Source organism: Arachis stenosperma, chromosome 6 (assembly GCF_014773155.1).
Source record: "Arachis stenosperma cultivar V10309 chromosome 6, arast.V10309.gnm1.PFL2, whole genome shotgun sequence".
NCBI classification, from domain to species: domain Eukaryota; kingdom Viridiplantae; phylum Streptophyta; class Magnoliopsida; order Fabales; family Fabaceae; genus Arachis; species Arachis stenosperma.
In genome coordinates, this window is record NC_080382.1 from 127,127,907 (window position 1) to 127,154,203 (window position 26,297).

General features: G+C 35.2%; 1 protein-coding gene across 1 annotated transcript; it reads left to right on the plus strand.

Moving 5' to 3' along the window:
• Positions 1 to 9,573: 9,573 nt before the first annotated feature.
• Positions 9,574 to 12,326, plus strand: LOC130936368 (squamosa promoter-binding-like protein 18). The gene is made up of 3 exons (XM_057866433.1): positions 9,574 to 10,367; positions 10,710 to 10,846; positions 11,561 to 12,326. Exons 1-3 carry the CDS (start codon positions 10,009 to 10,011, stop codon positions 12,103 to 12,105), a joined length of 1,041 nt encoding a protein of 346 aa, XP_057722416.1. The 5' UTR covers positions 9,574 to 10,008; the 3' UTR covers positions 12,106 to 12,326.
• The last annotated feature ends 13,971 nt before the right edge of the window (positions 12,327 to 26,297 follow it).

Sequence of the window (26,297 nt, forward strand, 5' to 3'; positions counted from 1 at the left end):
TCAAGGTGGAGATTGTTAGGATTTGGTTGAATTAGTCCCACATTGCTTAGGATAGCAAATGGAGTGGGTGGCCTAAGCTATAAATATGAGGCTAAGTTCTCCATTTGTTTTTGCACCAGTCAGAAATATTTTAAGCTTGTATCTGACTTTTCTTTTCCTCTATACTCTTTGATTAGAAAGTGTTGTGAGGTGTAGTTAAATATTTGCTTTGAGAGAGTGTGGGTATACTGGGGTGCCGGTGTTAGAGAGAAAGAAGTCTATGTGTTGTAACAATTTTCACATAGTGATATTCTCTGGTTGTCATTTGACAACAGCCGTAGTTTTTTCTCCTGTTTCTTGGAGTTTCCATGTTAAATTCTTGTGTTGTGATTGTGTCTATTTTATTTCTCTGTCAAAGGTTTTTTCTCAAGGGAGAATGATGTATTATTCCCAACACTTCAGGTTGTCCTACTGCTATAGATTCTAAAACCATTTGTTGAAGTTTGTCCATGCCTTGTGAAAGAGCATCTTCTGCTTGCTAACAAGATTTTCCAAGGTTGCGTATGTCTGACCTTTGTTGCTCTGTCATGGTTTCAATCCTAGGGACCAGAATATGCAATCAAAATGGTTTGTTTTTTTTTAATTATTAATAATGCATCATATCACCATTTACATGCAAAGCAGGTGCTCTCATTCACAATGATAGCTTTCTCAACATCTTTTATTCAACTAGATAGTAAGCATCACCTTTAGAATTTCTGAGGGGCAAAAGCCTCCAATCCAGAAGAAAAATTGTTCAAACACCTTTATGATCTTTTATATACTTCTGCATCAGCAAGAAAATTAAAAATTGAAAGCCAAAATACACACTTACATCATTCAAACATTAACACAACATTCATGGAACAGATTAGCAGTGCTTTGTGTATTATTGCATTTAACCATCATTCAAACACTTACATCAGAAAATACACACACGCCATGTTTTGTACTAATTTTGGACAAATGATGCAGATTAATCAGTTCAATAGAACATATTAGGTCTCAAACTAAATAAAATCAGAAGCAAAAAAACAACAACACAACGGAAAATGCAGCAGTAACAAGCTAACAACAACATCACAAAAGATCAATGAAAGTTGAAAACACAATAATAAAAACAGAACCAGCATTCTTTATTTCTTCCTACTAGAGCATGAAGTAGATCTAAAAGAACCAAGAGTTACCTATTAGAAGTGATAGAGATCACGAAACCAAACTGTAGAAGCTTGCCACGGCGAGGAGATGAGCCAGATTGAAAACGGTGTTGCTTGCGATGGCGTAGAGATGAATGACGGCGATGAGATGAGCGGCAATCTTCATATCAAATTTAAATCATAGAAGCTCACTGAAGGAGGAGAACGCGCCACCGGAGGAGATTGTCGCTGGAGAAAGCGTTTTAGTTCACAGCACACAATCTCATCGGAGGAGAACACCGAGAAAATCGTCGCCGGAGCATTTGCTGGAGCAGATCATCGCCGGATCAGTCGCTGGTGCAGAATGTTGCCGGAGTAGAGCACAGATCATCATTTTTTTATTTGACAGTGGTGGCAACGCGTGTTAGGGGAACACATTCGATTTAAGATATTTGGGTTTTTCTTGCTTTTCAGTTTTCCTTCGTTTGGGGCTTTTTTTTTTAAAACAATGTGCTCTGATAACGGCAGTTTCAACTGCCAAAATTATTGATAATTGTCATTTTATTCAAATTAATTATGGCAACATCACAAAACGCCATAATACTTGAATATTACGGTGGTTTAAAGAACTGCCATAATATAAATGTCATTTTAAACCTCATTTTTTATAATGTCTTTGTAAATTCTTTAAATTTTTTTAATTTTGATTCTTTTTCAATTTTTTTCATAATCAATTTTTTCTAAAATTTAAATTAAATTAGCAGCCACTAAAATCCCATAGTTTTCACTTGATTTCATTACAAATCCATCTCCAATTTAAGGTCTAGGGTTCGAATTTTCACAGCCCTTAAGAACAAAATTCATAGATTGAATATCATCAAATTTTATCAAATTTTTATCAAAATATCACCAAGAATCACTCATATAAACAATCAATTTCAAACATAACCAAACCATACAACAATCACATAACTCAAACACAATTAATCAAGATTAATTTCACCAAAACCCTACCTTGATTTGCTGTCTCAAATTTGGTTGTTCCTTGAAGTGTTCTTAAAGCACTTTTTTCTCAGAAGCTTAGGAATGATATACTCACCTTAAACCTGCTGAAAATTGAAGTTTCTTGACCCACAAGTCACCTTAAGCAAGAGATCTATGAAAAAACATCAAGAAAACACAAGTTTCAAGCATGGCTCTCAAAACCGAATCAAACAAAGGGATGAGTAGCCACTAAACCTGAATTTGAACCATGAAAAATCACATAGTTTTGAAAAGGAAGAAGAGAAGATCACTTTAATCGGTTTGAAATTTTGATTTGAGTTTTGGTTTGGAAAAAATCAAGATTTGAAGTTCTATATGTTCAAAGTTTTCTCTTTTTTCTTTCTCTCTTATTTTCGGCCATTCAAGATGGAAATGAGCAGCTTGGAGTATCTTGGGGGTGGAAAAAAATATGCTTGATGATGATTAACTAGTTAGGGAGGTGGTTGAAAAATATCTCAGGTGTATAATTACTAAAATTAGATGTATTATAACACACTTAACAACACATCTAGAGATTAATATCTAAGCTACTAGTATAGATGACACTAGTAATGTAATTAATTAACATGAGAATAGAATATATATGATGAAGCATTAGCATTACTAAAGTCATAAGAGAGTATTGGAGTTAACCTGCACCAGTAGATTGTGAGCCCGGTTAAACTTATCTCATATTTTTAACAAAAGCAGATCAATTAATATTATATTATTATTTCTCTTCTCTCACGAGTCGAGTTTGGCTTGTCAAATTGAGATTAACGACGAAAACTAGAATCTAAAACTCCTAATCGAAGCGGCTCAAAAACTAGGATTTTCGCAATTGTGTCGTCGAGGTTATCTCAAAAAAGATTCTTGCTTAATGATGACATAAGGATGATGTAGGTTGAGGTGCTTGATGATACAGTAGAGGGGCTTCCTTTACTAAACTTTCAAAAATTCCGCTTCTTCCAAAAAAGTCTTATGTATCCGAAAACTAGGTTGTTACAATAAACCTTAGCCGCCCCATCGGACTAAGTCTAGCCTACCACTGAACTCGCTTGCACATCCGGATAGTAGGAGAGAATGCTTCCATGTAAAACCTGGTGAAGAGGAGAGTAGACCTTCTTAAGGTACCACTCCCTAACCGACCACAGATCTAAAATCTGGAGATTTGAATCAGAAATGTGAACATAATCCATCTCATTACATAACTACTCCTCTTTTCTTTATTTAGAGAACCAAAAATTCTTATCCAAATTCTCAATGCACCAATCAAAATTATTCTTCAAAATATCCCAAAATTTACCAAACATAAGATCTATTATCCGTAGAACAACTGAAAGCGTCAATAGAAAAAATGATATTTAGCACATTTTTTTAGTGTTAGATATTAAACTTACACTGATTTCTTTTCGAACGAGTATTTAAATCAAACTAATTAAATCAGGTCGAATCAATTTTGATCAAGTAATTGAGTTACACGTACCTGTTTATACCGCTACTTTCAATCTTAAAACTTCAAAAGTTTTGTTTTGATACAAATATTATACTAAAAAGTATATAATTCTCTGTCCTTCTCAAATAATTGTTCACTTTTAAAATTCTATTGTTCAGAAATGATTATATATTTAAAAAATTTATGCAACGTTACATTGGTTATCTTTTCTCAATTATAATTCGTAATACTAATATAAGTAGAAGAGAGCGAATAAATAGGAAAATTATTAAGGATAATTTTGCAAAATAAATCTTAACTTCTTTAAACTTATATAATTTTGAGTAAAATTCCATTCGATCCTTAATATTTTGCTAATTCTCATTTTATTTCTCATCGATTAGAAAATAATATTACGGCTTCTAACAATTAATTCTGTTAGACATTTTGCTCTTTTTATTAATGTTTTCATTTAGAATTAACAAATTTTGTCTACATATCATGTTAGTTGATGACGTATCAAAGAATCATTCTAAATGACAAAAATATCTCTTGTCATGTCAGTAATACACTATAGTAAAATAAGACAATTAAATCCTAAAAAATATTTTAGGAGACACTTAAACCCTTAACTAATTTAAATGTAGACACATAAACTCATAATAAACCATGAAGTAGGACAAATATTCCTAAATTTTAATAAGCCATTGTATTTTCTGCACTGGTTGCTGGCCTAAGTTGACGACAGCCTCAGTTCCTTTCTCCTCCTTCTCATTCTTTTTCTTTGCAAAGTCCTAATATGAGCGCAGTAAAAGCTACCTTATCAAGTTCAATCCCTGTCAATCATTTTCTTTTTGATTTTCAATACAAAATTTATGTCCCCATCTTTGCAATATCTATCTATTAGTGTTGTGAACGTGATCTTGTTAGATTTTAAACCTATCTCACTCATCTCATTCACAAGTTTTCTAACTTTTTTTTCAAATCGCAAATCTTACAAATGATTAATGCATTGTACGTGATTAAATCCGGCCTAATGCCTTGATTCACCATTACTTGAAAATTCTTTTAGGCCAAATTAATTTTTCATATTTGTATTGTCCATCAATCAAAGTGGTGAAAGTAACATCATTCGAGACCAACTCTTTCTTACACATGTCTCATAGAAGAAGAAGAAGCAGTAGCAACATCAAGGAAGTAAGGCTATTACCAACTAAGGCCAACAACCAGTGCAGTAGCAGGTACAATAACTTGTTGAAATTTAGAGATATTTGTCCTATTTCATGGTTCATTATAGGTTTATGTTTAAATCAATTAGTGGTTTAAGTGTCTCCTAAAAAATTTTTTAGGAGTTTAATTATCCTATTTTATTGCAGCATATTGTTACATGACAGGAGACATTTTATCCTTTGAAATGGTTCCTTGCTACGTCATCAGCTAATGTGACACATAGGTAAAATCCGTTAGTTCTAGACGAAAACATTAACAAAGAGGGTAGAATGTCTGATAGAGTTAATCGTTAGGGGCTGCAATATCATTTTTTAATCGATGAGAAGTGAAATGAGAGTTAGCGAAATAGTTAGAGATCGGTGTAGGGTTTTACTCTATAATTTTTTGATTATTTTTTTAATCTATATGAATATATATTTACAAAATAAAGATTATTTGAAAAGATAGAGGTTACTAATTATAATTATCTTACAAATTTATTTTATATATTTTTAATTTTTTATAATATTATTAAACTAACTCAAATTGATTAAAGATCTTACAATTTAGTTGACTATAGTATCTTTTAATTTGACAGGTCAAGAATTAATTTATTGCGGGTCTGAATTTCATTTACACATTGTTTGGTTTTGTTTTTTTTTTTTTTTTTGTCAGGTGAATTGGACAACCTCCAATCCTAAGTACCCAGATGAATTGTACAATCCTCAATCTTAGGTACAACACACACCCACACTCCTCATACACTTACCAACTTTTTCTCTTCGGCTGCAGTCGGTAGGAGTTAAACTCGAGACCTTTGAAGTGGAGGGAGAGAGATATACTATGTGAGTTAAAGTTTATTGGCCATTGTTTGGTTTATATGATTTTGAAAGGAAGGAAAATGAAAAAGAAGAAAATGGATGAAAAAGCCCATTTTTTATTGTTTGGAACAGAGGAGAAAATGAGTGAAAAACCAAAAAATTGGTATTGGGTTCATATAATTTTTTTTCTCTCAATGCTGCGAAGAAAACTGAAGAGAGAAGGCCAAAGAAGGGTTAACTACCAAAAACGCCCCCAAATTATTCAAACGCTGAGAAAAATACACCCGAATTTTATTATCGACAAAAATACCTTCAAATAATTTAAAAACACAACAACAATACCCAACAGTAAATATATATTTTCAAAAAATATCTTAGAGATTGAATTTTGATATAATTCTTTGCAAACATGATTATAAAAATAATATATTATTATACATAAAAAATTGTAATTTTTTGTTAAGTATATATTTTTTTATAATTATTTTTTTAACAACCAATAATACTTTTAAAAATCACAAAATAATATATACTTAACAAAAAATTACCAAATTTTAAGAATAATAATATCTCATTTTTTTAATTATTCTTGCAAAAAATTGCATCAAAATTCAATATCTAATGTATCTTTTGATAAATACATATTTAATGTTAATTTTTTTGCAAGATTATCTAACATTAAATATGTATTTCTTGAAAAATATATTAGAGATTGAATTTTGATACAATTTTTTGCAAGCATGATTAAAAAATAAAATATTAGTATCCTTAAAATTTTGTGATTTTTCGTTAAGTATATATTTTTTTGTAATTTTTTTGTTAACAACTAATAATACTTTTAAAAAATCACAAAAAAATATATACTTAGAAAAAAATATCAAATTTTAAGAATAGTAACATCTCGTTTTTTTAATTATTCTTGTAAAAAAGCACATCAAAATTCAATCTCTAAGGCATTTTTTGAAAATATATTTTTACTGTTGGATATTGTTGTTATATTTTTAAATTATTTAAAGGTATTTTTGTCGATAGTAAAATTCGGGTGAATTTCTGTTAGCGTTTGAATAATTCGGGGGTATTTTTTGTGGTTAACCCACCAAAGAATGTTAAAATTCCATATTTATCCTTCTAACAACAAAAAGCAAAATACCTAACTCACTCTCTATGTGAAATTAATATATGTAAGGATAATAAAATAATTTTACTCCATGATAATTTTTTCTCTTTTTATTTTTCTTTATATCCAAACAAAAAAAAATTTTCTTTTTATTTTTTTTTCTATTTTCTCTTCATCCAAATAACATAAAAAAATTCACTTTTTCTCTCATTTTCTCAGAAATTATTTTTAATATGGAAAGAGAGATGATGTTTTGGTTGAATATTAATATTTAAAGTGTATTATAGTACTGTGGAAATCATTCAACACGCCCCCTACGTGATGTAACATGCCCCCCACGTGTTGGTCAATATGTTGACACGTGTCCAACACGCCCCTCACGTGTTGGCCAAATTGCTGCCATGTGTCTAACACGCTCCCCACGTGTTGACTTCTCTTCTACAAAATCCATCCATCTGTAATTACACAAAGTTATTCATTTTTTAAAAAAACACCAAAATTTTTTCCAAAAAAAAAAATTAGCCTCATTTTTTTTCTTCTTATTTTTTATCTATTTATTTTCTTTTCTCTTATTTTGTATCAAACATCCAAACATAGTGTTAGGGGTCTATTTAGGGGTCTATGTTAAACTGAAACACAGCTATTGGGCCGAGTTACTTAGCTTCTTAGTTGGTTGGGACCATAAAAATTTCCAAAGCAATGAAACTGAATAAACAACGAATAGTTTCAATTCAAACTTTGAGAAGCTGAAATGTCATGTTGTTGCAACTGGCTTAGCTGCCATATGTAGTCCCATTCCTGTTGTTTTTATCGACTGTAAAGTTGCAGCGAAACAGTCTAAATAAAGCTGCAGTCACTTTCCATAGGCTGCCACCACCAATGCGTTATTCTAGTCGCCATTATTTATTTATGTCTCATGCATTACTTTAATCAACAGCGTCACCAAAGAGGAAATTATAAATAAATAAAACTAGAAGCTAGAATCAGGAACAACTTACTATAAATAACGCAACCCAAATAAATTATATGCACTAGTGGAACTTTTAAATTCTTGGGCTAAATAATTATGGGGCATTAGCTTAAATTTGTTTTAAAAAATTTGTGACGATAATTTAGTTAATATTTTTTGTGATAAAAGATTAGCTTTAGTGAAGCAGCATTAATCATTTTTATTTGATATTGATGTTATATAAAATCAATGTGTCTTTTTATCTTTATGGATATAAGTCTCATATTAGATCAATATTTAAACATACTTGATAGATCACATGATATGACACATTGGAGATTTCTTCTTCTTGAAAAATTAGTGATGTCTCTATATGGCGAATAAAACTTGGACTAAAATATATGAAATTTAGACAAAAATTTCCAACTTTATTATTATTATTACAATTATTATTGTTATTATTATTTTGGTGTCTGTGGTCCATGAAAAGAAATTAATCCTTTTTTAATATTTTGAAAGAGCTCTTAAGATAAACTAAGGCCTAAATATTTTATTAAAAAATGAATTATGAGTTTAAGAAGCATGTACTAATAAAGTACTTTAACCAATTAAATTCAGAAATTTAAATAATTATTCATGTAATGGATAAAAAAATTATTATAATAATTATGTCAATACATAATTAAATGATAGTACTTGTTAAAAGTTAGTATATTCAAATTTTGTTCTTAAAAAATATAAATAAATAAAAATTTCAAAAATCTTGAGAAAATTCTAATTTATACTGAAAAAATCCAATAACATTTGTCATTTTAATTATTTACATGCTAATTAAATAATTTAAAAAAAAGAGTTGATGATAAATTTATTTATTAAAAATGTTCTTATTCTCTTATTTGATATTTCATTATTATTTATACGTTGTGAATAGAATCTTACGAAAAATAAAATAAAAAAATTATCAATATAAATATATAAATATATAAATATATAAATACTGATTTGACCTTTGATTTATAATGTGTATATAATATTTTTATTTTTCTAAAAGGTTTTTTATTAGTAATGTTTTAGAAAATATGACAAATGTTAACTAAATTCAAAAATTAAATTGATTCATTTGAAAAATGAGAAACTAAATCAATTAACTAGTAAAAATCAATTTCGTAGAGAAAATCGAGATTTTACCTGAAATCGAAAAAATAAATTAAGAACGTAAAACGTAAAATTTTAACAAGATTTAAATTATAAAATCGTCAAATTTAATACAAATTTAGTATAAATTGTAAGATTTAAATCGTAAAATGGTCAGATTTAGTATAAATTTCGTAAAATTGATAGGCTCATTTAAAATTGTAATATCGAAAGATTTTAAAAGTTAAATCGAGATTCTAACTAATTGGTAAAAAACCAAATTTAGTGTGATGTTGGAAAACAAAGAAACAGATCTCACTGTTCTCCAGGAATAATTTTGATGAGGCAAGAGCAAAGTAGTTAATTAATTTAGGTTCAGCCTCTTCCTTACCCCATCCACCTCTCATTGAATTTTGAGTTGGTAAGCTAATCTTCAACACAAGTCCTCTCTGCTTATCTACTCCAAACATGGCTTCCGTGCCTCTCAATCTGTTCAAACTTGGGAGATGTAAGTTCTAAAAGCAAAAAACTATGTAGGTGGAGTTGGTCATGAAGAGCTACAAACTTTTTTTTTTAATTATTATTGTTATTATTACTTTTTTCTATCACAGAAAACAACAAAATCCTTAAAAATTGACATTAATTTCTTTTCAACACCCCTCTCTCTTGAAGGCCAACTTGCTTTGAGCTTGAGGTGACATTAATCATGTTTGTGGTCACTACTTTCAGGATGATCTAATCTTCCAATACTTTCCCTTTTATTTTATTTTCTTAATTTGTTTTTCTTTTCTCATTTGATTTATTATTTTAGATAATGCATATATGACATGTATTGAAAATAAAAAAAAATTTGGGGACATGAGTATTTATTCTCTTGGCTTCCTTTGAGAACCCAATTCACAATCCTCTTTGTTCTTTTTCTTTATTTATTTGTTTTTTTTGTTCATTGACCCACTTTCTTCTTATCTTTGGTTTTTCCTTCCTCCATAAAAGTCAAAGCCTTGTTCTGCTTTTGCTTGTGTGTGATAAGTTCTGATTCCTGTTTGAGAGTATTTTTCTTTTCAGGTTTGGAATCTTAGAAAAATATTAAAGAAGATATAAAGGAAGAAAGCATCATAGTGTGTGTGTGTGGAAGCAAAGTGGTGTTGTTGCTGGTGGCTAAAGCTATGGATTGGGATTGGAAAGAGTTTGCTTGGGATGCATCTGAGTTGGACCCCTCTCACAAGAATAGTAACAGTGAAGAAGCTTCTTCAGTTGATTTGCGCCTGGCCGGTGAGGCCTCTGATTTGGAAAAGAAAGAAGAAGAATCATCAATAAGAACTGTGTCGTCTTCGTCGTCGTCGGCGAAGAGATCCCGTTTGCAAAATGGGCCACAGAATTTGTCTTGTTTGGTTGATGGATGCAGCTTTGATCTTAGTGATTGCAGGGAGTATCATAGGCGTCACAGGGTCTGCGAGAAGCACTCCAAAACCCCGGTTGTGTTGGTTGGGGGAAAGCAGCAGAGGTTTTGCCAACAATGCAGCAGGTATGGAAATTGAAGTTGAAAATGAAATTAGTAACTCATTGGTTGGGAATTTGTTCAATTGTGTTTGTTTTGGTGATAAAGTTGATAGTTGAGAGTCTCTAAATGATTTAACAGGTCTGACTAAATTGTCATTTAACAGCTCTCTGCAATCAATTTTATATGAAGTTGACTACAACTGAGTTTCTACTGTTTGTTTTTTAGATGGTTTGAAGTGGGATATGGTTTATCATTGGGGTGTTTTGGAGTCGTTTGATTCAAGTAACTGACTGAAACTGGTAGGATAAGGCTTTGGTTGATTGTTTGGTTGTTGTTGCTGTGTTGGTGCCAATTTTGTTGTTGTAGGTTTCATTCACTTGGGGAGTTTGATGAGGTTAAGAGGAGTTGCCGGAAGCGTCTTGATGGGCATAATAGGCGCCGGAGGAAACCTCAGCCGCCATCTTTCCTCATGAGTTCTGAGAAGTTCATGTACAATTACAAAGGTTTGTGTGTGGTATCCCCTAGATTATTCCAACTTAGCTGCCTTTCTGTTCTGTGTTTTGATCTTTAACTTAATGATTGTGTAAAAAATGAGATGAAAAGATGGAACTAGCAGAAGATAGTCAAGAGTTGTTTTGTTACCTTAATAGAGAATTAGAAAGAAACAAGAAATCTTGGACATCTCACTCATTTCCTTATTTAGTTCTAAGCTGGTTAGTGATATGAAGCTATTACACTAGAATTAGAATTTGGTGCTCAGCATAAACAATTTAAAACCTTTTGCTAAACTGAAGTAAATGCTAGGATTAGTATTGATCATAACTGTTGGGTACATCCAACGATAAAATTCAAGTAATTATCCGTTCTGAAGAAACATGAGGGTAGAATGTGAAACTTCTTTTATACTCTCTCCGTTTTAAAATAAGTTTTTCTTTCATTTTGTTGGTTCCCTAAAAAATTAATGTATCTAGATAACTCTCTTTGGTTAGATACATTGATTTTTCAATGAATCCAAAAAAGTGAAAGAGACACTTCTTGTGAAATGGAGTAGTTTTCAAATGGGGTTCAATTATTGGTCTTAAATAGGCATTCAGTGCAAAATATTTTATACTGTCAATGTATCAAAATTAAAATAATTGTATAATATTTTGCCAATATTTCTTTCCTTCCATAAGTGTCTAATTGTGGCAGTGTCTTTTTCCTTTGTACAAGTTTAGGACCTAGGATCCTGCATTTTGGTAACCCTCAACCATATGCAAACCCTATTGTGAGAAACATGTGGCCTGCTGCATCCATATCCGGAGCCAAATCTGAGTATGATCATCACCGGTTTCTATATCGAATCGACAAGCACAGGCAGGACAAGGAGCTTCTTCTCTGGCAAGATAATGTTCCAAAATCATTCAATGAATCCACCGCAATGCTGGGAACTCCAATCCACCAGCCTATCTGTGGCAGCACCGTTGCCCCATCAACAACTGCAAAGCTCGGCCTTAAGAAGCCGCCGCCTTCTGATGGCAAACCTGGGTGTTTTGATGCAGGTTGTGCTCTCTATCTTCTGTCAACAATACAAACACAAACACAGTCTCCGTCCTCAGGGACCGAGCAATTCGATGCTGCGGTTGATAAGCCTGGTAGCCATCAAGTATTGGTTCTTGATGCTAACACAACCAACCTTCATTGCAATGGGATGCTGCAAATGGGACATGATGGATTGGTTGAAAATGGTGACTCACTTGCACTTCCATTTTTTTGGGAGTAGCTAAGGTTGATGAGTGGTTACACCTTATATCTGTCTTCTTTGGGGGAATTTTAATGGAATATTTGGTATTGGAAACATATACATTTTTATCTCTGTAATCAAATAACAAAGCTAGAACTTGTTGAAGCTTTTTGTTGGTTCCAGAAGATTCTTACTGAGATAACACTCTCAGTTGTTATGAAACCAATTTGAACTGGGGTTCATTTTTATTTGTTGGTTTATGACTTGTTTTATGGAACTTTTCATTATGGATAATGGTAGGGAGATAAAAAACAGTCAAAACTTGCTTTATTTAGCATTCATTAATTATTGCAACAATTAATAAATGTTAAATAAGGTAAATTATGGTTGTTTTTAGTTAATTTTATTTGATTACCAAACATTTCCGTTCATTATTAATGGCAGCCCTAAATTAATGGATAATTCCACCGAATAGATTTGGTTAGCCATTTGCCATTTCTCATAGGTAATGTGAGGGATTTTTTAAATAAATAAATTAAATTTTATATTCACATTTATATACTTTTAACATATTAGATCTCTTTTCACTCTCTTTACTTATTTTGTTATTGTAAACGAGATAAATAACGCAATTTATCTTTTTTATAAACAAAATATGTGAAATAATTATATTTATACAATTTAAAATTTATTACCATTTCACGTTTTATATATTTAATTTATTTTTTTAAAATTTTATGTAAAATTTTGATTTTCTTCGCTTTGTTAGTTATAATTATGTTTATTGTTAGAGATAGCGAAAAATTCATACCCACAGATAGTTGTAAGAATTGGGATAAAGAAATTAATGAAAATCTACAAAATTTTTATGGAAACAGAAATTCATTCTCGCAAATAAATGAGACGAGATGAAAATTGAGGTATTCGCTCTAGGAAAATAGGAATAGATCTTCTCAATTTTTTTTAACAATTGAGGGAGTAAAATGTGATTTTTTATCATTAATTTTATAAGTGGGACTAAAAATAAATATGAAAAAAATAATAAAAAATTAAAAATCACACTTTACACTCTCAATTTCTTTTAACAATTGAGAGGATCCATTTCCTAGAAAAACCCACAAAATTTATACAAAATTAAATTTACTTAAGTGCCTTATATATATATAAAGTTAATTCATTTTATTTTAAATTATATTTTAAAAATTTTATATTTGTATTATTATGTTAAATTTTTGTTTAAATTATATTTGATTTAATAAATTTAATTTAGTTGTATTGGATTTTATTGTGATTTTGTTAATTTTTGTAATTTAAAATTTAAACAATTGAGGGAGTAAAATATGATCCCTTATTATTAATTTTATAAATAGAATTAAAAATAAAAATAAAAAAGAGAACAATGAAAAATTAGAGATCACACTTAATCTTTTTAATTTTTTTAACAATTAAAGAAGTAAAGTGTGATCTTCTACTATTAATTTTATAAGTGAAATTAAAAATAAATATAAAAAAGAACAATAAAATCATACTTTACACTTTTAATTCTTTTAACAATTAAAAAGATCCATTCTCTGTCACCGTCCCTTTATTTTACCGCTTATCTCTTTCTAACTGGGATTTGGGGAGCGGAATTAAAAGAAGTATGAATTAGAATAATCAAAGAATTACGATCTTACTTCCGCATATATTGGCAAATTTATTGCGTTACAAAATGTTGGTTCCTGGTTTGAAAAATAAAAAAATAAATAGATAACATATTATATAACTTAGCATATAACCCAGACTAATGATTGCAATTGTCAATCTAGGGGAAAAAGAAGTTGAAAGATATTCATACAAGTACGGTTTATGTGAACACATTGATCCTTAAACTAAGCTTAAATCAATTACAATGGCGTCAGGCTCCCTCATTCTCTCCGTATATAGATGAGGAAAATGTTAGAGGAAAGTACCAAAATATACTTTTAAATTGTTAATTTTCTGGCATAAATATTTTAAAATTCGTTTAAGAGTAGAAATATTTTTAAAATATTTTAAAGGGTAATTTACCAAATTGATAAATTCGGTGAAACTTTTACTCAAATACACAAAACAGATATTCCTTACGTACATGTGCATTTTCACACTTCTATGTAAACCGTGAGAAGCTACCACGGTTTCTGATTTTAACATAAACCGTGGTAGCTAACAACAGATTATAAGGTGCGTAGTTTGTGTATAAACCGTGGCAAGCTCCAACGGTTTACGAAGGGAGAAAGCGAAGCATAAACCGTGGCAAACTCCCACGGTTTATGAAGAGTGCGAAGTGAATGTAAACCGCTATGAGTTACCACGGTTTACGTGTGAGGGTCTATAAATACATAATCCGCTGAAGCTTCTCACGGATCATTTGTGACACAAAGCAAATTTTGAGGGTTGTTGGTTTGAGAGAATCTGTGGAAAGTAAAGAAGGTTGGAAAGAGGTTTGGTTGGTGGAGTATGGAGGATGAGGATCGCTTGTACCGACTAAATGGCGTCGCTCACGTGGCTGGATACATCGACGCCGAGGTTAGTTATTATTATTAATATTCTTATTATTACTATTTATATAAATATTGATATTATTATGGTTATTGTTAGTAGAATTATTTTTTTACATTTAATTTTTGTTGTTATTCTGAGTGCATAGTATTAATAATTTTATTGTTATTATTATTATTGTTGTCCTCTTTTCTGATAATGGTAGTTATTATTGTTACTCTTAGATTTTGTTAGTATTGGACCGCTTATTATTATAATTACTGTTATTGCTATAATAAGGGAATTAAGAAAACTAATGTGAGGCTTGTAATAATTTTTTATAAATTACGTCTGATGTTATTAGTAATGGTCGTATGTTGAGGGATTTTGTTGCCCACATTTTGCAGCCTGCTAGGGTGATTAGCGGCGTTAGGAGACAACAGAATATGCCCTTACACGACCGGATTATACCCTACTTGGAGACGGCGGGCTTGTATCATTTGGCTAGGCTGAACAGCCAGCGGTTCTGGGTTGATGAGCCTCTCCTTAGCGCATTTATTGAGCGGTGGCGTCCTGAGATGCACACCTTCCATATGCCCTTTGGTGAGTGCAGTATTACTTTGCAAGATGTGGCATATCAGCTGGGTTTGCTGATCGAGGGTGAGCCCGTCAGCGGGTGCCTGACTGAGTTTGAGAATCTGATGGAGCACGGTAGACCAGCATGGGTGTGGTTCCGCGAGTTGTTTGGGGAGTTACCTTCGCAGAGTAAAGTAAAGCAGACGACAGTGTGCTACACATGGTTCCATGAGAGGTTCCGGGTTCTCCCAGCAGATGCTACTGATGAGACCGTGCGTATATACGCCCGTGCTTATATTCTGATGCTATTGTCGTCTCAGCTGTTTGCGGACAAAAATGCAAACCGGGTCCACCTTCGTTAGTTGCCTTATTTGGCATCGTTGGACGACTTGGGCAGATATAGCTGGGGTTCGGCTATACTGGCCTGGTTGCATAGATGTCTTTGTCGTGGGACGAACAGAAACGTTGTTAACTTGGCCGGGCCGCTACAGCTTCTACAGTCTTGGATTTTCTGGAGGTTTTCCACGTTGAGGCCTAGTGGGTTTGATGTATTCGGGTTTCCTCTTGCCTCCAGGTACGGTTTATTATTTTCGGTTCACAAGTTGTTCAACATCATGTGTTATTTCTAGTTATGACATGATTTCAATTAAAATTGTAGGTGGGCTACGTATCTGCCGAGGAACGATCCAGGGGATCAAAGATTAGTGTCTGCACGCCTTTCTTTGGATCGATTGCGTGTCCACGATGTGAGTCATTTAGTTATTGCTCTTAGTTTCAGTGGTTTATGTTAAGTGTCGTGGTCTGACGAAACCCTTATTATTTCGATAGAGTTTGTGTGGGAGCCTTATTCTTCTGCCGAGGTTGGTGCTGTTATTCACCCGGAGATACTAGCTGACGAGCACCGTAGGCTATGGACGGCCGTCACTAGCCTGATATATTTTGCTGCGATTGAGTAGCATCAGGTCGACCGGATTCTACCGCAGTTTGGCGGTCTTCAGCATCTCCCTCAGCCAGCTCTGAACATAGATTGGCTACATGCGAAGGATGGCAGGGGTGGGGACAGGTGGTTCCCCACGTATTATCGGGAGTGGCATCAGCATTGGGAGAACCGGCTTCATTCAGTCATCTGGGTCGATCGAGTCCTTGATCCCGGTCCATCATCAGACTACCTGGAGTGGTGGTGTGGTGCACGAATTTGTAATCCGCACAACTAACCAGCAAGTGCACTGGGTCGTCCAAGTAATACCTTACGTGAGTAAGGGTCGATCCCACGGAGATTATTGGTTTGAAGCAAGCTATATTTATTTTATTAATCTTAGTCAGGAGGCCAATAGGATTATAAGTGAAATTACTAGATTTGATTATAAAAATAAAAGAGAATAACAGTGTTACTTGTTGTGCAGTAATGAGAAATATGTTGGAGTTTTGGAGATGCTTTGTCCTCTAAACTTCAACTCTTCCTTGAAATCCTTCAACACACGCAAGGTCCTTCCATGGCAAGCTCTATGTAGGGTGTCACCGTTGTCAATGGCTACCTCCCATCCTCTCAGTGAAAACGTTCCTATGCTTTGTCACAGCACGGCTAATCATCTGTCGGTTCTCAATCAGGTTGGAATAGAATCCATTGATTCTTTTGCGTCTGTCACTAACGCCCAGCCTTCAGGAGTTTGAAGCTCGTCACAGTCATTCAATCCCAGAATCCTACTCGGAATACCACAGACAATGTTTAGACTTTCCGGATTCTCATGAATGCCGCCATCAATCCGGCTTATACCACGAAGATTCTGCGTAATGAATCTAAGAGATACTCATTCAGTCTGATGTAGAACGGAAGTGATTGTCAGGCACATGTTCATGGTTTGGGAAAGGTGATGAGTGTCACGGATCATCACCTTCTCCGTAATTAAGCGCGAATGAACATCTTAGATAAGAACAAGCGTGTTTGAGTGGAAAATAAAGGAATTGTATTAATTCATCGAGACGCTGCAGAGCTCCTCACCCCCAACAATGGAGTTTAGAGACTCATGCCGTCAAAAAGTATGTAATTCAGATCTGAAAATGTCATGAGGTACAGAATAATTCACTAAAAGTTGTTTAAATAGTAAACTAGTAACCTAGGTTTACAGAATATGAGTAAACTAAGATAATTGGTGCAGAAATCCACTTCTGGGGCCCACTTGGTGTGTGCTGGGGCTGAGACTAAAGCTATCCACGAGTAGAGGCTTTTCTTGGAGTTGAACTCCAAGTTATGACGTGTTTTGGGCGTTCAACTCCGGATCATGACGTTTTTCTGGCGTTTAACTCCAGACAGCAGCATGTACTTGGCGTTCAACGCCAAGTTACGTCGTCTATCTTCGCACAAAGTATGGACTATTATATATTGCTGGAAAGCCCTGGATGTCTACTTTCCAACGCCGTTGAGAGCGCGCCAATTGGACTCCTGTAGCTCCAGAAAATCCATTTCGAGTGCAGGGAGGTCAGGATCCAACAGCATCAGCAGTCCTTTTTCAGCCTAAGTCAGATTTCTGCTCAGCTTCCTCAATTTCAGCCAGAAAATACCTGAAATCACAGAAAAATACACACACTCATAGTAAAGTCCAGAAATATGATTTTTGCTTAAAAACTAATAAAATTCTATTAAAAACTAATTAAAACATACTAAAATCTACATGAAATTACCCCCAAAAAGCGTATAAAAAATCCGTTCATCACAACACCAAACTTAAACTGTTGCTTGTCCTCAAGCAACTAGATAAATAAAATAGGTTTTAACAGAAATTAAGAAGTAATAATATCTTAGAGTTTTAAATGAAGCTCAGATTCTTATTAGATGAGCGGGGCTTGTAGCTTTTTGTTTCTGAACAGTTTTGGCATCTCCCTTTATCCCTTGAATTGCAGAATGATTGGCATCCATAGGAACTCAGAATTCAGATAGTATTATTGATGCTCCTAGTGTAGTGTGTTGATTCTTGAACACAGTTATTTTATGAGTCTTGGCCGTGGCCCTAAGCACTTTGTTTTCCAGTATTACCACCAGATACATAAATGCCACAGACACATGACTAGGTGAACCTTGTTCAGATTGTGACTTAGCTTTGCTAGAGTCCCCAGTCAGAGGTGTCCAGAACTCTTAAGCACACTCTGTTTGCCTTGGATCACGACTTTAACCACTCAGTCTCAAGTTTGTAACTTGGACCTGCATGCCACAAGCACATGGTTAGGGACAGCTTGGTTTAGCCGCTTAGGCCTGGATTTTATTTCCTTGGGCCCTCCTATCCATTGATGCTCAAAGCCTTGGATCCTTTTTACCCTTGCCTTTTGGTTTTAAGGGCTCGTGGCTTTTTCTATTGCTCTTTCTCTTTTTTTTTTTTGACTGCTTTTTCTTACTCCAAGAATCAATTTCATGATTTTTCAGACCATCAATAGTATTTTTCGTGTTTCTCATTCTTTCAGGAGCCAATATTCATCAAATTCAAAGTACAAGTTATGCACTGTTCAAGCATTCATTCAGAGAACAAAAAATATTGCCACCACACATAATTAATTATAATTTTTATTATTAAGAACTCGAAAAATATAGATTACTTCTTTATTCTAAAAAAATTCTACTACTTTATTTATGCCTGATGATGATGAGAAAAATAAATTATAGCTTAATTGGAAATAAAATCAAAATAGACATACTAATTACTACTACTAAATATCTCCTAAGGTAAATTTCTATAATACTACTATCACTAAGTTAAAGCAGAAAAATTGGAACTCAGCAACCTGTTGTTTTGAGGAGTAGATGTCCCTCTAATCTGTGGGGTGCTTTTCAAGGATTAATTTTTGGCGCTTTAGCTCCCTTAGATCACGCCCTTGCTCTTCCTGTTCCTTAAGCAGTTTGCAAAGCATGCTACTTTGATTGTTCTGTTCTTCCTTTATTTGGTCCATAGCTTTTTGCAATTTGGAAACAGAAGCCTCAAGATGTTCCCAATATTCGAATTGAGGCAGTTCTGGGAGGGCTTCCTGTGCTCTCCTCTTGGCAGGATCATCTTGTTGCTGTTGTCTGACCATTGATATTCCAGTGATTGGCCTCTCAACTAGAATATACTCTGTTATTCCCATCTTTACTCCGGCATCTTTGCAGAGCATAGAAATTAAGCTTGGATAGGCCAATTTGGCGTCCTTGGAATTCCTGTTTGCTATTTTGTATAGCTCACATGAGATCAGTTGATGGACTTCTACCTCTTTTCCCAGCATGATGCAGTGAATCATGACAGCTCTTTTGATGGTTACTTCAGAACGGTTGCTGGTGGGCAATATGGAACGCCCAATGAAATCCAGCCAGCCTCTGGCTACTGGTTTGAGATCTTCTCTTTTGAGTTGAATTAGAGTGCCAGTGGTGCTGGTAGTCCACCTGGCTTCAGGGATGCATATATCCTCTAGAATCTTGTCTAAACCTTTGTTTACCCTCATCATTCTCCTGTTAAAGGAGTCTGGGTCATCTTTCAGTTGAGGAATCTTGAATATCTCCCTGATCTTGTCTGGATGAGTATGAACAATCTTTCCTCTGACTAAGGTCCGATGGTCATAGAGAGCAGCTCCAATTATTCTCTGCCTGTCTGTCTGCCATAAATTGGCATAGAACTCCTGAACCATGTTTCTTCCCACTTTCGTTTCAGGATTGGTCAGAATTTCCCAATTCCTGATTCGAATTTGCTCTTGAATCTCTTGATATTCATCTTCTTTCAGATCAAATTTGACTTCCGGCATCACTGATCTGTGACTCATTATTTTGTAATAATGATCTGAATGTTCTTTAGTTAAGAACTTCCCTTGATTCCAAAGGGGCTTTGGAGCACTCTCTTTCTTGCCCCTTTGGGTGGGTTGCTTTCCTCTAGGGGCCATGAATTTGATGAGTATGTTTTTGTGATCACGGATAACCACACCAAACTTAGAGCTTTGCTTGTCCTCAAGCAAAAGAGAAGAAAGAAGAGGGATAGGAAGAGAGCAAGTGTGGCAAGGTGATGAAGAGTGGGACACCGAACACAATATATGGGGAGGGGGTGGGAAATTTTCGAAAATAAGAAAAAGATAAGATAGAAGATATGATTTATAAAAGATAGATATGATAAGAAAAAGATATAGTTTAAAAAAAAAGAGAAAGATATGAATCATATTTAAAAAGATAGATTTGAATTTTTAATTTTGAAAAAGATTTTTAAAGAGATAATTGAGTTTTGAAAACAAATTTTAAAAGAGTTTGATTGGATTGAAAATAATCAGTCTTTATGGATTAAGATATATTTGATATTTTTGAAAAGGGATTTTAGAAAATAGGATTTTTAGAACACTAATTTGATTTGAGGGATGATAATTTGAAATATGTTTATGCAAGAAATCATGAATTGAAACATAAAAAATTAGAAAATTTGTAAGGAAAAACGATTTTTACCTACTCCCCACCATCCTGGCGTTAAACGCCCAACTGCTGCATGGTTTGGGCGTTTAACGCCCAAATGTTGCTTCTCCTGGGCGTTCAACGCCCAGCTGATGCATCTTTCTGGCGTTGAACGCCAGGAAGTCCTTTGTTACTGGGCGTTTTTCTAAACGCCCAGGATGTTGTCAATCTGGCGTTAAACGCCCAGAAGGTGCTTCTTTCTGGCGTTTAACTCCCAGAAGGCTACCCTTACTGGCATTGAACGCCCAGTGGGTGCTTCTTTTGGGCGTTCAACGCCCAAAATGTTTCTTACTGGCTTTTTCACGCCAGTGAGCTTCCAATTTCCTTTATAACTCTGTGAATCCAACCAATTGCTATTTTACCTTGAAGAAACTTTGACCTATACCTGAAAAAAATCAATTAATTAATTAATACGAATAAAATTAGATTTTGTGATTGGCTGGGTTGCCTCCCAGCAAGCGCTTCTTTAATGTCATTAGCTGGACTATTACTGAGTTTTAATTAAGTCTCAGTTTTGAGCACTCTTGCTCAAAATTTCCTTCTAGATAATGTTTGACTCTTTGTCCATTAACAATGAACTTTTTGTTAGAGTCATTATCCTGAAGCTCTATGTATCCATATGGTGATACGTTTGTAATGACATATGGACCTTTCCACCGGGATTTTAATTTCCCGGGGAATAATTTGAGCCTAGAATTAAATAGCAGAACTTTCTGCCCCGGCTCAAAGACTCTGGATGACAATTTCTTATCATGCCATCTTTTCGCTTTCTCTTTGTAAATCTTTGCATTTTCGAAAGCATTGAGTCTAAATTCCTCTAGCTCATTTAACTGGAGCAATCGTTTTTCTCCGGCTAACTTGGCATCAAGGTTTAGGAATCTGGTTGCCCAATAGGTCTTGTGTTCCAGTTCCACTGGCAAGTGACATGCCTTTCCGTACACAAGCTGGTATGGAGAGGTCCCTATAGGGGTCTTGAATGCTGTTCTGTATGCCCACAGAGCATCATCCAAGCTTCGTGCCCAATCCCTTCTACGGTTAATTACAGTCCATTCCAGGATTCTTTTGAGTTCTCTATTTGAGACTTCAGCTTGCCCATTAGTTTGTGGATGATATAGAGTAGCTACCCTGTGGCTAACTCCATAACGAACCAGGGCAGCATAAAGCTGTTTATTGCAGAAATGAGTGCCCCCATCACTAATTAGCACTCTAGGGGTACCAAATCTGCTGAAGATGTGTTTCTGGAGGAATTTTAACACTGTTTTAGTGTCATTGGTGGGTGTTGCAATAGCCTCCACCCATTTGGATACATAATCCACTGCCACCAGAATATAAGTGTTTGAGTATGATGGTGGGAAGGGTCCCATGAAGTCAATGCCCCATACATCAAACAACTTAATCTCCAAGATCCCTTGCTGAGGCATGGCGTAACTGTGAGGTAGATTGCCAGATCTTTGGCAACTGTCACAATTAAGTACATACACTCGGGAGTCTTTATAGAGAGTAGGCCAGTAGAAGCCACTTTGGAGGACTCTTGTGGCTGTTCGCTCACTTCCAAAATGTCCTCCATACTGTGATCCATGGCAGTGCCATAGGATTTTCTGTGCTTCTTCCTTAGGCACACATCTACGGATTACTCTGTCTGCACATCTCTTAAAGAGATACGGTTCATCCCAAATATAATACTTTGCATCCGTGATCAGCTTCTTTATTTGCTGTCTACTGTACTCTTTGGGTATAAATCTTACTGCCTTGTAGTTTGCAATGTCTGCAAACCATGGCACTTCCTGGATGGCAAAGAGCTGCTCATCCGGAAAGGTTTCAGAGATCTCAATGAGAGGGAGGGACGCCCCTTCTACTGGTTCTATTCGGGACAGGTGGTCTGCTACCTGATTCTCTGTTCCTTTTCTGTCTCTTATTTCTATATCAAACTCCTGTAGAAGCAGCACCCATCTTATAAGTCTGGGTTTTGAATCTTGCTTTGTGAGTAGATATTTAAGAGCAGCATGATCTGTATACACAATCACTTTTGATCCTACTAAATAGGATCTGAATTTGTCAATGGCGTAAACCACTGCAAGTAGCTCTTTTTATGTGGTTGTGTAATTCTTCTGTGCGTCATTTAAAACACGGCTGGCATAGTAAATGACGTGCAGAAGCTTGTCATGCCTTTGTCCCAACACTGCACCAATGGCATGGTCACTGACATCACACATTAATTCAAATGGTAATGTCCAGTCTGGTGCAGAGATGATTGGTGCTGAGACCAATTTAGCTTTCAGGGTCTCAAATGCCTGCAGACACTCTTTATCAAAGATAAATGGCGTGTCAGCAGCTAGCAGGTTGCTTAGAGGTTTGGCGATTTTTGAAAAATCCTTTATAAACCTCCTATAGAATCCTGCATGCCCCAGAAAGCTTCTGATTGCCTTAACATTGGCAGGTGGTGGTAATTTTTCAATTACCTCTACTTTAGCTTGATCCACCTCTATCCCCTTGTTCGAGATTTTGTGCCCAAGGACAATTCCTTCAGTCACCATAAAGTGACACTTCTCCCAGTTTAAAACCAGGTTAGTCTCTTGGCATCTCTTTAGAACAAGTGCTAAATGGTTAAGGCAGGAGCTGAATGAGTCTCCAAACACTGAAAAGTCATCCATGAAGACTTCCAGAAATTTTTCCACCATATCAGAGAAAATTGAGAGCATGCACCTCTGAAAGGTTGCAGGTGCATTGCATAGCCCAAATGGCATCCTTCTGTATGCAAATACTCCATATGGGCATGTGAATGCCGTTTTCTCTTGATCCTGGGGATCTACTGCAATTTGATTATAACCTGAATATCCATCCAGGAAGCAGTAGTATTCATGACCTGCTAGTCTTTCTAGCATTTGGTCTATGAATGGTAAAGGAAAGTGATCCTTTCTGGTAGCTGTATTGAGCCTTCTGTAATCAATACACATACGCCACCCAGTAACTGTTCTTGTAGGAACCAGTTCATTTTTTTCATTATGAACCACTGTCATGCCACCTTTCTTAGGGACGACTTGGACTGGGCTTACCCAGGGGCTGTCAGAAATAGGATAAATAATCCCAGCCTCTAGTAATTTAGTGACCTCTTTCTGCACCACTTCCTTCATGGCTGGGTTCAGCCGCCTTTGTGGTTGAACCACTGGTTTGGCGTCACCCTCCAGTAAGATCTTGTGCATGCATCTAGCTGGGCTAATGCCCTTAAGATCACTGATGGACCACCCAAGGGCTGTCTTGTGTGTCCTTAGCACTTGAATTAGTGCTTCCTCTTCCTGTGGCTCTAAGGTAGAGCTTATGATTACAGGAAAAGTATCACCTTCTCCCAAGAATGCATATTTTAGGGAAGGTGGTAATGGTTTGAGCTCGGGTTTAGGAGGTTTTTCCTCTTCCTGAGGGATTTTCAGAGGTTCTACTATTTTCTCTGACTCTTCCAGATCAGGCTGAACGTCTTTAAAGATGTCCTCTAGCTCTGATTCGAGACTCTCAGCCATATTGACCTCTCTTACCAGGGAGTCAATAATATCAATGCTCATGCAGTCATTTGGGGTGTTTGGATGTTGCATGGCTTTGACAACATTCAACTTGAACTCCTCCTCATTGACTCTTAAGGTTACTTCCCCTTTTTGGACGTCAATGAGGGTTCGGCCAGTTGCTAGGAAGGGTCTTCCTAGAATGAGAGTTGCACTCTTGTGCTCCTCCATTTCCAGCACCACAAAGTCAGTAGGAAAGGCAAATGGCCCAACCTTGACAACCATGTCCTCAATCACACCTGATGGGTATTTAATGGAGCCATCAGCAAGTTGAAGACATATCCTGGTTGGTTTGATTTCTTCAGTTAAACCAAGCTTTCTGATAGTAGATGCAGGTATTAGGTTGATACTTGCCCCAAGATCACATAAAGCTTGCTTGGTGCAAGTGCCCTCTAATGTGCATGGTATCATAAAGCTCCCAAGATCTTTAAGCTTCTCAGGTAAGCTTTTCAGAATGACTGCACTGCATTCTTCAGTGAGGTAAACTTTTTCAGTTTCCCTCCAATCCTTCTTATGACTTAAGATCTCTTTCATGAACTTAGCATAAGAGGGTATTTGCTCAAGTGCTTCTGCAAACGGAATCTTTATTTCAAGAGTCCTGAGATAGTCTGCAAAGCGGGCAAATTGCTTATCCTGTTCCGCTTGGCGGAGTTTTTGAGGATAAGGCATTTTGGCTTTGTATTCCTCAACCTTAGTTGCTGCAGGTTTATTACCTACAGAAGTGGGTTGGGAAGCCTTTTTAGAAGGGTTGTTATCAGCACTTGTATGTGACTGATTCCCCACTGGTATTTGAATACCAGTGGTGGGAGCTGGAGTGGCGTTAGACGCCACTTCCTTGTTTGTTACTGGCGTTTGAACGCCAGAACCATGCTCCCTTTGGGCGTTCAACGCCGGATTCATGCTTGTTTCTGGCGTTGAACGCCAGGAATGAGCATGGTCTGGGCGTTTAGCGCCAGCTTTATTCCTTTCTGGGCTCTGATTGTCCTCAGAGGGATTTTGAGTATCCACCTGTTCATTTCTTGGTTTCCTGCTGCTTTGAGGTGAGGTATTTAATGTTCTCCCACTTCTTAATTGAACTGCTTGGCATTCTTCTGTTATTTGTTTTGACAGTTGCTTTTCTGTCTGCTTTAATTGTACTTCCATATTCCTGTTAGCCATTCTTGTTTCCTGTAATATTTCCTTGAATTCGGCTAGCTGCTGAGTTAAAAAATCTAATTGCTGATTGAATTCATTAGCCTGATCCACTGGACTGAGTTCTGCAGTTATTTTTTTAGCTTCTTCTTTTATGGAAGATTCACTGCTTAGGTACAGATGTTGATTTCTAGCAACTGTATCAATAAGCTCTTGAGCCTCTTCAATTGTTTTTCTCATATGTATAGATCCACCAGCTGAGTGGTCTAGAGAAATCTGAGCTTTTTCTGTAAGCCCATAGTAGAAGATGTCTAATTGCACCCATTCTGAAAATATTTCAGAAGGGCATTTTCTTAGCATCTCTCTGTATCTTTCCCAGGCATCATAAAGAGATTCATTATCTCCTTGTTTGAAGCCTTGGATGCTTAGCCTTAGCTGTGTCATCCGTTTTGGAGGGAAATAGTGATTCAGGAATTTTTCTGACAGTTGCTTCCATGTTTTTATGCTGTTCTTAGGCTGGTTATTTAACCACCTCTTAGCTTGATCTCTTACAGCAAATGGAAACAGTAATAATCTGTAGACATCCTGATCCACTTCCTTATCATGTACTGTGTCAGCAATTTGCAAAAATTGTGCCAGAAACTCTGTAGGTTCTTCATGTGGAAGACCAGAATACTGACAATTTTGCTGCACCATGATAATGAGCTGAGGATTCAACTCAAAGCTACTAACTCCAATGGAGGGTATACAGATACTACTCTCATATGAAGCAGTAGTGGGGTTAGCATATGACCCCAGAGTCCTCTTGGACTGTTCATTCCCACTTAATTCCATGTTGGAATAAAAGAAATGGTATATATGTTGATATTATTTATTTTATAAAAATTAATTTTTATAAAATAAAATAAAAACGAAATAAATAAAAGAAAGTGAAAATATTTTGAAATTGAAAATTGAATTTTTATATAAAATTTTCGAAAAATGTAGTTCAAAATTAGTTAGAAAATAAAAATTTTTTTGAATTTTGA